The 14169-nt window shown below is 43.0% G+C and overlaps 1 protein-coding gene and 1 pseudogene across 2 annotated transcripts in view; one reads left to right on the top strand and one right to left on the bottom strand.

Annotated features, from left to right (window-relative positions):
* MYO5B (myosin VB) overlaps positions 1 to 14169 on the top strand; it is a 385365-nt gene that overhangs the window by 253272 nt on the left and 117924 nt on the right. The window contains exons 11-12 of the mRNA XM_079718130.1: positions 7740 to 7821; positions 8345 to 8485. Coding sequence (XP_079574256.1) covers positions 7740 to 7821; positions 8345 to 8485 — 223 coding nt within the window. The remainder of the gene's footprint in view (positions 1 to 7739; positions 7822 to 8344; positions 8486 to 14169) is intronic.
* Positions 4277 to 4529, bottom strand: LOC307061784 (small ribosomal subunit protein eS27-like; annotated as a pseudogene). Its single transcript has one exon. The product of its transcript is annotated as a small ribosomal subunit protein eS27-like (transcript).

Here is a 14169-nt window from a genome sequence, read left to right as displayed (position 1 = left end):
CTTTTTTACGGTACGCGGGCCTCTCACTGTTGTGGCCTCTCCCGTTGCGGAGCACAGGCTCCCGATGTGCAGGCTCAGCAGCCATGGCTCACGGGCCCAGCCGCTCCGCGGCATGTGGGATCTTCCCGGACCGGGGCACGAACCCGTGTCCCTGCATCAGCAGGCGGACTCTCAACCACTGCGCCACCAGGGAGGCCCTTGTCTCTATGATTTTGACAATTCCACGGACTTCGTGTAAATGGAATCATAGTATCTATCTTCTGGGACTATCTCATTTCACTTAGCATAACGTCCTCAAGATTCAACCATGTTGTAGCATGTGACAGGATTTCCTTTTTTTTAAAAGGTGAATAATACTACATTGTATGCATGTACCACATTTTATTTATCTATCCATTGATGGACCTTTGGGCTACTTCTCCCTCTTGGCTATTGTGAAAATGCTGCAATGACCAAGGAAGGGTGTGCAAATATCTCTTCTTTTAGACTTCTTGGATATATAACCAGAAGTAGGATTGCTGGATCGTATAGTAATTCTATTTTTAATTATTTGAGGAACATCCATGTTGTTTTTTATAGTAGCTGCACCATTTTACATTTTTACCAATAGTGCCCAGGGGTTCCAGTTTCTCCACATCCTTGCCGACACTTGTTGTTTTCTGGTTTTTTTGATAGTGGCCATCCCAGTAGGTATGAGGTGGTATCTCGTGGTTTTGATATGCATTTCTCTAATGATTTATGATTGTCTTTTCATATGCTTCTTGGCCATTCATATATCTTCTTGGAGACATGTTTTAAGTTCTTTGACCATTTTTATTTTTTGTTTCCCACTTTCTTTTTTAATTTTTGGATTGTTTTATTTACTAATTTTTTAAGGTACATTTTTACACCCAGTAAAATGCACATATCTTTTTTTTTTTTTTTTAGTTTCTGCTTTATAACAAAGTGAATCAGTCATACATATACATCTGTTCCCACATCCCTTCCCTCATGCATCTCCCTCCCTCTCACCCTCCCCATCCCACCCCTCCAGGCGGTCACAAAGCACCGAGACCATTTTTAAATCAAGTTATTTACTTTTTTTTTTTTTTGAGTTGTAGGATTTCTTTATATATTCTGGATATTAACCGCTTTTCAGAAATATGATTTGCAAGCATGTTCTACCATTCTGTAAGTTGCCTTTAATGATATATTTTAAGTAAATTTCTTAGGCTCACCATTTGCCTTCATCATTTTGATGGAAATTCTTTTTTTTTTTTGATGGAAATGCTTTGTGTCTTTGTTATGTTTTGTTTTCTTGGTCTCACTCTTCAAAATAGACTTACAGATAATTTCACAATCCTAAGTTATTTCTTTGGAGATGACTACCCCCATCCCCTCTCTGTCTAGTATGGAAAGGTTTCATGGAGAATGGAGGGGGAGAAGTCAGTGATTGCATTTACCCTGCAGCCTGTGAACAGTGACCCAACCTTGGACAGCCCAGAAGATTCCTGGACATGTCTTCTTCAGGGTAGACATGCATAGCTGGCCCCAGTGTCCTCAGATCCAGCAGATCACCCGAAGCAATTGGGTTCTCCCTGGAATCTCTGAGTCTCCCAGGAGAGCCGTGTCACTCAGAGCACTCGAAAGTCAAGCTCAACCTTCCAGAATTGCTCTGACACAGCCCTTTGGAGCATGCCTGGAACCAAACACCACTACATAGTCGTAAAGCTTGGATAAAGTCCCATTTCTCTCTGTCCATGCCAGCACCCCCATGAACTCACCCTCCTTTAAAGTCTTGTAACACATACAATCTCTACTAGTTGGGAGGTTTCATATACTGGTTTCATGTTATCCTCCTAATAGCTCTGTTGGGCAGGGTCCATGACTTGCTCTTCTTTGCAGCCCTTACAGTTCCTGGGACAGTTGACTGATAGATTGGGAGAGGGTTACCATATGGTGGGCATCTTCCTGTCCCACATTAGATTTTCAGACATGGGGAAGAGCCGGGAATTGGAGCAAACTGAATGGACTTAGTTCCTCCAGAAGAACTGTTCTTGACCTTGGGATGTGAGCAGTGCCTAGAACTGTGCTGTCCCTGAAGGACAAGTCCTGTGTGGGGACATCTGGGCACAGAGAGAAGCACGTGAGCAGAATCCAAGTCCTGCCATTCTTAGGTGCAGCTAGCACCCCGGGATTGTTTAGTAAAGAGATCAGAAGGACTGGCCTCCCTAACAGACTGCAAGGTGCCCTTGTGAGGTTTCATGGGCTTCAGGAGGGAAAGAGACCTTGAGAGGACTTGTTTGACTTTTAGTACTCATTCCCTAGAAGCCCCCCTCTATGTCTAACCTATATCACATATCTTCTCTTTCGACCTTTGGTAGAAGGATAGAGAGAGGTCTTGGTGAAATAGAAAGACAAGCCTGAGCTAAGAAAGTCTAGTTCCTCTGACCTGTGCTCCAGGGGAAGAACTGTTTCCCAACCTTCAAAGCATCTCATTGCCTCTCTGCTCTGGAATGAATGCTTCGTGGAGGTTAATAATTAACTCAGAGGGCCGGGTTGACTTCTTTTTATTGAAGTTTCACTTTCCCACAGATACTGCCTTATTTTTCTAGAGGTGCTTGTATCCCTTACCCCATCCTGAAGTCAGGTAGGATGAGAAGGGAATTTTCTACTTTTCTACTACGTTTTTGAAGATAGGGGAACATTGAAGTAGGGGTGATAATTGTACCACCGTGAGTACAGATCTCAGGTCTCAGCATCAAATCTTATTCCATGTTTTGACCTTCCTTCCACCCAAGGATTCTGGTCTAAATATTCTCAACATTGATTTTAGAAGATAAATCCAATTCTCTCTCATATATAAATTTCTTTGTGATATTTTAATCTTGTGGACTATAAATTGATCCACTGTGTTTATTTTTAAAAAGTCATCTCTATTGATGGCAAGAATTACTACAAATATAATTTAATTTAGAGAAGTTGCCCTATCTCCCTATCTGTGGTTTTCTGAGGTCAGTCATCTTAGACATTTTCCAAGCTACCCAAACCCCTCATTCATGTCTGGCCCTCCAGCATTACAGTACTTACACTAGACGGCAGAGGAATTGTTACCAGATAATATCTTAGAAATAGGGAAATTATGAGCTAATTTCAGGCCCTCTCAAATTAATGAGAATATTCTTTGTGGAGTGCTACCAATGTAAACCTTTAAAAAATGACAAGTGGGAGATATTTAAATCCTTTATCTATGGAGCCCAGTACAAGCCCAGCAAGCACACGCAAGTGCTGTTATCTGGCCGATTGCTAGGGTGGCTCTTTTATCTTCCTTCTAGGTTTTATTAATTAAATTTCCCCTGGGACTTGGCTGTCATCAGCAACCTTTCTTGGGGTGTGACGGGATTATAGGGGGAGGAAATGAGGTCCTAGGAGACATAACTCGGGCTATAGGACCATCCTCTGGGCTGGGAGGACCCTAATCCAGGGTAAGGACTGGCAGAGCCAGTGCCTCCCTCCTGCATGGTCTGGAGTGCCTCCAGCTTGGATTTTGCATCTTTGATCGTGTTTTATTGACCTAGAATTACTTCTCTTCTGTGGGCATGACCAAAGTCTGTGCTTTAATGTGGTTGTCTCCAAGCAGTTGATTCCCTTGATCTCAAGATGATTTCCCACTTCTCCTCGTCTTATACCTTGGTGGGGGAGGTGGGCACAGAGGAGGAGAAGCCTGATGTTTTCTGGGCACTGAGCCAACCCTGTTGGGCATCTGATGCATTTATTTTTGCTGGTTCTGCTGCTTATGGTGCTGCCTTTCCACCACCACTACCGTCCCCAACCCCACCAGCTGTTGGGGCAGCTTCAACATTTCTATTAGGGAGTGGTAGTTCAACCTGTTTGGAAGGGCTGGCATAATTTTATGTAAGACTGAGAAAATTCAGTCACCCATACAAAGAGTGAGAGGGCTAGCAATGTGAGGTTATGAAGGCTAAAGCCTGTGTCCCCATCCTGGGGTCCCTCGGTGTCACCCCTCTCCCGCTCTCCACATGCTCAAACACTTCTTCCCCTGGGAAGTTTTCCTCTTCTCCACAGCCCTTCCTAGTCATCTATTCCTTCTTTATGTATGTATTTATTTATGCTCATAATCAAAACTTTATTGAAAAACTGACATTAAAATAGGAGAGCATTGTTGTATACCTTACAAAATTAAACATAATTACATCATCTTGGTAGATTAACTAGAATTACTAAACAGATAAGGCTTTCTGTGATAGGACACAAATTCAAGAAGTTGCGTGGATCATTAGTGGTGCTTTCTTCTACATGAACACCCTTCTATGAGTCTGGCCTTTCCTCCCATCAGCTGGCACAACACTGTTGAACAACCAACACAAAGCACCACTGTCTGAGCGTGGCTGAAAACTGTGGTAATCCTGTAGCAACCTGGACATTTTACAGCCATAAAGAATTTGGACTTTGAACCAGCCAGTTTTTTTTTAATGTTTTTTCTTTTCTTCTTCCAAGGAAGGATGCAGTAAATCTCTAGCCAAAGGCATGTTGAGGCTTTCGCAAGCCCAGCCTGTCCAAAGCAGCAGCACTCACCTGGGCGCATGGTGTCCTCTTCATTCTTTCTTTCTTTCTTTTTTCTTTTTTAATTTTTTTGACTTATTTATTTTTCATTCTTTCTTAAATGGAACTTTTATTCCTTTCTGAGTTAATGTGGTCTCAGAAATCACTCTCTCTGGGTTCAAATATTGGCTCTTCTGTCTGCTGACTCTCTGACTTCAGACAGGTTATCTAATTTCTTCAACAGTAAGATGGGATTGGTAATAGACCCGAGCTCTTGCTTGTTGTGGGTGTTCAATGAGCTCATGAAGCATCTGGGCCTTGGTGCTCTATAGGTGCTCATTTACAGGGTCCCTGCCAGCTCATTCAGCGTGGTGCGTGAGTGAGAAAAAGGTACCTCTTCCTCCTCCATTTCTTCCCCTTCTTACCCCCTCAGCCTGATGCCTTTGCTCTGCAAACATGGTGGCCCCACTCACTTGTAGCTAAAGCTGCTGAAGCTGTAATAATGCTCCTAGCTTGGTGGGTGATCACATCTCATTTCCACCTTCCTTAATGTCTTTAGAACCTTCCCATTACTTAGCCACCGCCAGCCTAAACCATGACCTGATTGGATCTTTCCTGAATTATTGCTCCAGTAATAACTGCCTTACTCGACCTCCTGCATTCAGTCTTGCACACCTTCCCACAAATCACAGCGTTTCTAAGATGCAAGTATGGTTGTCATTTCTTTTTTTTTTAAAATAAATTTATTTTATTTATTTTTGGCTGCATTGAGTCGTTGCTGTATGTGGCTTTCTCTAGTTGCAGCGAGCGGAGGCTACTCTTCACTGTTGTGCACGGGCTTCTCATTGCGGTGGCTTCTCTTGTTGCAGTGCACGGGCTCTACGTGTGCAGGCTTCATAGTTGTGGCACGCGGGCTCAGTAGTGGTGGCTCACAGGCTCTAGAGTGCAGGCTCAGTAGTTGTGGCACACAGGCCTAGTTGCTCTGTGGCATGTGGGATCTTCCCGGACCAGGGCTTGAACCCATGTCCCCTGCATTGGCAGGCGGATTCTTAGCCACTGCACCACCAGGGAAGCCCTGGTTGTCATTTCTTAATTTAAAATCCTTCAAAATTTCCCTGTTTCTCCTAGTGAAATCCAAACCCTTCAAGTGTAGCATACAAGGCCTGCAGGCGGGACTGTGCCTGGCTGTGCTGTGCCATGCCATGTCTCATCTCTTTACCTGCCCTCCTCTCTGCAGGCTCCACCTCTTCTCCAACTCCCTTCCCCAGCAGTGATCGAGCCATATTGCAAACAGTTGAGCAGTTGATGTCAGTGTTGATGATCTAAAGTATAAAGAGCTCAAATAAGTCCATTTTTAAAGTTAAAACCCAACAAATACTTCACCAATCACAGACAGTTCACAAGGTACAGACAACTAGTACACACACACACACACACACACACACACAGAAAAATGTTGAGCTCTATCAATAATCAAAAGATACGAAAAATCAAAGAAGAACATTTTTCGCATAATAATTAACCAAAGATTTTTAAAAGTTAATCTACATTACTGACCAAAGATCTGTGATGCATTAATACTCCCAGTGAGGGGCAGTGAGAACGTACCTGATTGGAGCACAAGGGAACTTTTGGGGTGATTGTGGTGATAAAAACGGTTCTATATCTGGATTGTGATGGTGGATACAAGTAGTATAATATTTATCAGAAACTCATTGAAATATATCTTTCAAATTGGTGCATCTTATTGTACATAAACTCTAAGTCAAACATGAATTTAAAAACAACATTATTAACCAGGATTAGGTGAACAAGGTGCTATCATACATAGGGAGGCTAGGGTGGAGGTAGGGTGATAACATCAATTGGCTCCATCTTTCTGGAAGGTAATTTTCTTCTACCATTTAAGAAAACAAACTCGAACATGGTAATTTTCCTTCTAGAATAGCATCCTAAGGATCATGAATTCAAAGATGTATATCCAATATTTGTCACAGCAGTGATAGCAGCTAAAAACTGGAAAAAGAACCAAAATGTCCTGCAATAGGTGATTGGTTAAATTATGATTCATCTGCATGGGGGCCACTGCCAGCCCAGGAGAAGCCTTTGTGTGAATTGGAAAAAGGCATCCCTTCTGGGGCAAATGCTCTCTCCCAGACTTGAGGGGGACATCAGCTAAATTCTGGCCCCACTGGTCCCCTCACCTGAGCACCTGTACAATCCTCAGGCCTAAAGCAGCATCTGTGATCCATATGAGGGTCCATGAGGCAGACATTAAAACTGATGTCTTTCGGGACTTCCCTCGTGGCTCAGTGGTTAAGAATCTGCCTGCCAGTGCAGGGGACACGGGTTCGATCCCTGGTCTGGGAAGATCCCACGTGCTGTGGAGCAACGAAGCCCGTGCACCACAACTACTGAACCTGCACTCTAGAGCTCGGAAGCCACAACTACTGAGGCCCATGCACCTAGAGCCCATGAGCTGCAACTACTGAGCCCACACGCGGCAACTACTGAAGCCCGTGCACTCTACGGCCCATGTGCCGCAACTACTGAGCCCGCATACTGCAACCACTGAAGTCCACTTGCCTAGAGCCTGTGCTCTAACAAGAGAATGCAATGAAGAGTAGCCCCTGCTCACCGCAACTAAAGAAAGGCTGTGGGCAGCAACAAAGACCCAATGCAGCCAAAAAACAGACCCAACGCAGCCAAAAAACAATAAATAAATAAATAAAACTGATGCCTTTGAAGAACAACGGCATGGGAAAACGTTGAATAACGAATGGGGAGTTAAATGACAGATATAGGTATAATTTTACATATAATTCTACTTTTCTTCAAAAACGTAAAATCGCTAGAAGGAAACATACCAAAACGTAACTGGTGGTTAACGTGAGTGATAGAATCATGGGCGACTTTCTCATTTTTACACCTGCTTTTTCCAAATGTCCTGCTGTCAGTACTGTTTCTAATTGCGAAAAAGATGTACATTCTTACTCTCCTATTTAATAGGACTCTGTCGTGCTAATACCGGCAACGGTGGTCTCTTTGGGCACAAGAGCAGATGGGCCTTGTGTGCTGGAGTTAAGGCTAGAGCCGGGTGGGAGCAGAGGTCGAGGGCTGCCTTGCTGAGGCCCCAGTGCTTCCTTTGGTAAAAGGAGAAATCTCTTACTTTATCCTCTGCTCTTTCCACTCTGCAGGTTTGAGACATTTGACGTGAACAGCTTTGAGCAGTTTTGTATCAACTACGCGAATGAGAAGCTCCAGCAACAGTTCAACTTGGTAGGTTTTTCTGGACCCGGACATGTCGGGTGGGGGAGACCTCTCTCCCGACCAGGAAGTGACAGACAGCCCGGCCTACTTCTGTCCAGGGTCAGTGGGCTCTAGCTCTGCCCTGACCTGCCCTTGGTTTCCTGGTGGTGCCCCACCTCTAGGCAGGTGCTCCCCACTGCTCAGAAGGAGGTCAGTGATCCTCTCCTTGGCTTTGACTCCCGCTCTTTTTGACCCCGAGCTTCTGGAGTATTTGAGCAATTGCAAGCCAGCTATGAGGCTTCTTGCTACTGGTTGAGGTATGACAGTACAGATGATTCTTGGAGTATCCTAGGGAAGGGTTCACATGGGAGTGAGGATCACCTAACTGAGCTTTTGTCTTCTGCATTCATGACTGTGACTTGTGCCTAAACCTTTTCTAGCGAGTATGCACCATCCTCCAGGGCTCAGAACCCATGTGGTTGAAGCTCAGGGGAGTTGAAAGTTAAGGTGTGTCTATAGTTCACTAACCTTGACCTTTTACTTCTTACACCAGCATGTATTCAAGTTGGAGCAAGAGGAATACATGAAAGAGCAGATCCCTTGGACCTTGATTGATTTTTATGATAACCAACCTTGTATTGATCTCATAGAAGCTAAGCTGGGCATCTTGGACCTGTTGGATGAAGAATGTAAGGTAAAACTGATGATGCTATCATTGAATCAGTTCAATTCTAGGCTTGGGGTATGGGGCAGAGGACAGCTCTGGGGTGCAGGGGAACATGTGAGATCTCAAAGCTGGAATTTCATCTGTGATTAGCTGACCTTTAGTTTGCTGGGAGAAGCATTGGTGTCTATTCTGCATACTAGAAGATACCAGAAGGTAACACGTTGAGCATGACTGGCAGGTATTGCTGCATTGGTGAACATATGCCTCTTTTGGCAGAGACTGGGTGTTATGGATTGGCATGATGTGTTGGTGGTATGGATTTGGTGCCCCAGATGACCTATGTGCTGAGAGAAGGACCCCGACTTCTAGACAGGCATCCCAGAGAGTGCAGGTCAAGAGCACAGGGTCATCTTTACCGTGCCAGATGGCTTGGGAGCAATAAGAGCCACATGCTTGGTAGCAGGTGAAAGCTGTAGATTTCCCCCATGTAGCTTGTCATGGATGCTACCTGCTACAACAGGAAGAGCCCTGAGTTGCCAGCATGGAGAGAAACAGGCAGCCTTGGAAATGTGGGGCAGGGGAACTGGGTGTTATCAATCACCTAACTACTTTGGCCCTTGGTTTTCTGCTCTATGAATTGAGGGGCGTTGGATCTGATGATCTTCAAAACTTCTCCTGGTTTGGTGTTTGGTGATGAAGGGGTAAATGTATGCCAGCTCCTCCAGTGATGGAAACTCTAATCAAAAGGTGTAGAAGCCACGTGGGTCTCAGTATTGAAACGGAAGAGCCCAGTTGCGTTTACTTTCTGGTCTCCCATGTCTTCCATGTAAAGGGTGGCTTGTGGCTTGATGGTTTAGGAGGAGCAGGTGTTTCCCTTCCAGAAGGACTCTCCAAGTTTCATTGCCTTTGAAAGTGAGAAGGAACAATTAATAAGACAGCAGAAGACAGAGTGAAAATACACTGAAATCCACAGCACATTTTTTTTAGTGGTGAGAGTGGGCACTCTTGTCTTGTGCCTGATCTTAGAGGAAATGCTTTCAGTTTTTCACCATTAAGAATGATGTTGGAGAGAAACCAAGATGGTGGAGTAGAAGGATGTACTCTCACTACCTCTTGCGAGAACAACAGAATCACAACTAGCTGCTGGACAATCATCAACAGGAAGACACTGGAACTCACCAAAAAAGATACCCCACATCCAAAGACAAAGGAGAAGCCACAGTGAGACGGTAGGAGGGGCGCAATCACAGTAAAATCAATTCCCATAACTGCTGGGTGGGCGACTCACAGACTGGAGGACACTTATACCACAGAAGTCCAGCCACTGGAGTGAAGGTTCTGAGCCCCATGTCAGGCTTCCCAACGTGGGGGTCCGGCAATGGGAGGAGGAATTCCTAGAGAATCAGATTTTGAAGCCTAGTGGGAATTGATTGCAGGACTTTGACAGGACTGTGGGAAACAGAGACTCCACTCTTGGAGGGCACACACAAAGTAGTGTGTGCATCAGGACCCAGGGGAAGGAACAGTGACCCCAGGGGAGACTGAACTAGACCTACCTGCTAGTGTTGGAGGGTCTCCTGCAGAGGCAGGGGTGGGGGAGGCTGTGGCTCACTGTGGGGACAAGGACACTGTCAGCAGAAGTTCTGGGAAGTACTCCTTGGCGTGAGCCCTCCCAGAGTCTGTCATTAGCCCCACCAAAGAGCCCAGGTAGGCTCCAGTGTTCGGTTGCCTCAGGCTGAACAACCAAGAGGGAGGGAACCCAGCTGGACCCATCAACAGTCAATCGGATTAAAGTTGTACAGAGCTCTGCCCACCAGAGCAACAGTCAGCTCTACCCACCACCAGTCCCTCCCAGCAGGAAACTTACACAAGCCTCTTAGATAGCCTCATCCACCAGAGGGCAGACAGCAGAAGCAAGAAGAACTACAGTCCTGCAGCCTGTGGAACAAAAACCACATTCACAGAAAGATAAACAAGATGAAAAGGCAGAGGGCTATGTACCAAATGAAGGAACAAGATAAAACCCCAGAAAAACAACTAAATGAAGTGGAGATAGGTAACCTCCCAGAAAAAGAATTTAAAATAATGATAGGACCTTTTTCCAGGACCTTGGAAAAAGAATGGAGGCAAAGATCGAGAAGATGCAAGAAATGTTTAACAAAGACCTAGAAGAATTAAAGAACAAACAAACAGATGAACAATACAATAACTGAAATGAAAACTAACTAGAAGGAATCAATAGCAGAATAACTGAGGCAGAAGAACGGATAAGTGACCTGGAAGACAGAATGGTGGAATTCACTGCTGTGGAACAGAATAAAGAAAAAAGAATGAGAAGAAATGAAGACAGCCCAAGAGACCTCTGGGACAACAATAAATGCAACAACATTCGCATTATAGGGGTCTCAGAAGGAGAAGAGAGAGAGAAAGGACCAGAGAAAATATCTGAAGACATTATAGTCGAAAACTTCCCTAACATGGGAAAGGAAATAGCCACCCAAGTCCAGGAAGCACAGAGAGTCCCATACAGGATAAACTCAAGGAGAAACACGCTGAGACACATAGTAATCAAATAGGCAAAAATTAAAGACAAAGAACAATTATTGAAAGCAGCAAGGGAAAAATGACAGATAACATACAGGGGAACTCTCATAAGGTTAACAGCTGATTTCTCAGCAGAAACTCTACAACCCAGAAGGGAGTGGCATGACATACTCAAAGTGATGAAAGGGAAGAAGCTACAACCAAGATTACTCTACCTGGCAAGGATCTCATTCAGATTCAGTGGAGAAATCAAAAGCTTTACAGACAAGCAAAAACTAAGAGAATTCAGCACCATCAAATCAGCTCTACAACAAATGCTAAAGGAACTTCTCTAAGTGGGAAACACAAGAGAAGAAAAGGACCTACAAAAACAAACCCAAAACAATTAAGAAAACGGTCATAGGAACATACATATCGATAATTACCTTAAATGTGATTGGATTAAATGCTCCAACCAAAAGACACAGACTGGCTGAACGGATACAAAAACAAGACCCGTATATATGCTGTCTACAAGAGACCCACTTCAGACCTAGGGACACATACAGACTGATAGTGAGGGGATGGAAAGAGATATTCCATGCAAATGGAAATCAAAAGAAAGCTGGAGTAGCAATATTCATATAAGATAAAATAGACTTTAAAATAAAGAATGTTACAAGAGACAAGGAAGGACACTACTTAATGATCAAGGGATCAATCCAAGAAGAAGATATAACAATTATAAATATATATGCACCCAACATAGGAGCACCTCAATACGTAAGGCAACTGCTAACAGCTATAAAAGAGGAAATCAACAGTAACACAGTGAAAGTGGGGGACTTTAACACCTCACTTACACCAATGGACAGATCATCCAAAATGAAAATAAATAAGGAAATAGAAGCTTTAAATGACACAGTAGACCAGATAGATTTAATTGATATTTATAGGACATTCCATCTAAAAACAGCAGATTACACTTTCTTCTCAAGTGCGCATGGAACATTCTCCAGGATAGATCACATCTTGGGTCACAAATCAAGCCTCAGTAAATTTAAGAAAATTGAAATCATATCAAGCATCTTTTCTGACCACAATGCTATGAGATTAGAAATGAATTACAGTGAAAAAAACATTAAAATGACAAACACATGGAGGCTAAACAATACGTTACTAAATAACCAAGAGATCACTGAAGGAATCAAAGAGGAAATCAAAAAATACCTAGAGACAAATGACAATGAAAACACGACGCTCCAAAACCTGTGGGATGCAGCAAAAGCAGTTTTAAGAGGGAAGTTTATAGCTATACAAGCCTACCTCAAGAAAGAAGAAAAATCTCAAATAAACAATCTAACCTTACACCTAAAGGAACTAGAGAAAGAAGAACAAACAAAACCCAAAGTTAGCAGAAGGAAAGAAATCATAAAGATCAGAGCAGAAATAAATGAAATAGAAACAAAGAAAACAATAGCAAAGATCAATAAAACTAAAAGCTGGTTCTTCAAGAAAATAAACAAAATTGATTAGCCAGACTCATCAAGAAAAAGAAGGAGAGGACTCAAATCAATAAAATTAGAAACATAAAAGGAGAAGTTAAAACAGACACCACAGAAATATAAAGCATCCTAAGAGACTACTATGCTCTATGCTCAACATAGGTGCTCCTATGTTGGGTGCATAAATATTTATAGTTGTTATGTCTTCTTGGATTGATCCCTTGATCATTATGTAGTGTCCTTCCTTGTCTCATGTAATAGTCTTTTTTTAAAGTGTATTTTGTCTGATATGAGTATTGCTACTCCAGCTTTCTTTTGATTTCCATTTGGATGGAATATCTTTTTCCATCCCCTCACTTTCAGTCTGTATGTGTCCCTAGGTCTGAAGTGGGTCTCTTGTAGACAGCATATATATGGGTTTTGTTTGTGTATCCGTTCAGCCAGTCTGTGTCTTTTGGTTGGAGCATTTTATCCATTCACATTTAAGGTAATTTTCAATATGTATGTTCCTATGACCATTTTCTTAATTGTTTTGGGTTTGTTTTTGTAGGTCATTTTCTTCTCTTGTGTTTCCCGCTTAGAGAAGTTCCCTTAGCATTTGTTGTAGAGCTGGTTTGGTGGTGCTGAATTCACGTAGCTTTTGCTTGTCTGTAAAGCTTTTGATTTCTCCATTGAATCTGAATGAGATCCTTGCTTGGTAGAGTAATCTTGGTTGTAGGTTTTTCCCTTTCATCATTTTAAATATATCCTGCCACTCCCTTCTGGCCTGCAGAGTTTCTGCTGGAAGATCAGCTGTTAACCTTATGGGGATTCCCTTGTATGTTATTTGTTGTTTTTCCCTTGCTGATTTTAATATTTTTTCTGTATTTAATTTTTGATAGTTTCATTAATGTGTGTCTCAGTGTGTTTCTCCTTGCGTTTATCCTGTATGAGACTCTCTGCATTCTCCAGACTTGATTATTTCCTTTCCCGTATTAGGGAAATTTTCAGCTATAATCTCTTCAAATATTTTCTCAGACCCTTTTTTTTTTCTCTTCTTCTTCTGGGACCACTATAATTCGAATGTTGGTGTGTTTAATGTTGTCCTAGGGATCTCTGAGACTGTCCTCAATTCTTTTCATTCTTTTTTCTTTATTCTGCTCTGTGATGTTTATTTCCAGTATTTTATCTTCCAGGTCACTTATCCATTCTTCTGCCTCAGTTATTCTGCTATTGATTCCTTCTAGCGAATTTTTTATTTCATTTATTGTGCTGTTCATCACTGTTTGTTTGCTCTTTAGTTCTTTTAGGTCCTTGTTAAATGTTTCTTGTACTTTCTGCATTCTGTTTCTGAGATTTTGGATCATCTTTACTATCATTACTCTGAATTCTTTTTCAGGTAGACTGCCTATCTGCTCTTCAGTTGTTTGGTCTTGTGGGATTTTATCTTCTTCATCCGCTGCATATTTCTCTGTCTTCTCATTTTATTTAACTTACTGTGTTTGAGGTCAGAAAGCAGGCTGCAGGGTCATAGTTCCTCTTACTTCTCTCACCCAGTGGGTGAGGTTGGTCCAGTGGCTTGTGTACGCTTCCTGCTGGAGGGGACTGGTGCCTGTGTTCTGGTGGGTGGGGCTGGATCTAGTCCCTCTGATGGGCAGTGGCCGCGCCCAGTGGTGTGTTTTGGGGTGTCTGTAAGCTTAGTAT

The sequence above is a fragment of the Hyperoodon ampullatus genome (assembly GCF_949752795.1).
Source record: "Hyperoodon ampullatus genome assembly, chromosome: 13".
Taxonomy (NCBI): Eukaryota; Metazoa; Chordata; class Mammalia; order Artiodactyla; family Ziphiidae; genus Hyperoodon; species Hyperoodon ampullatus.
Note: the sequence above shows the minus strand (reverse complement) of the source record. Positions and strands in the feature narration are given on the sequence as shown.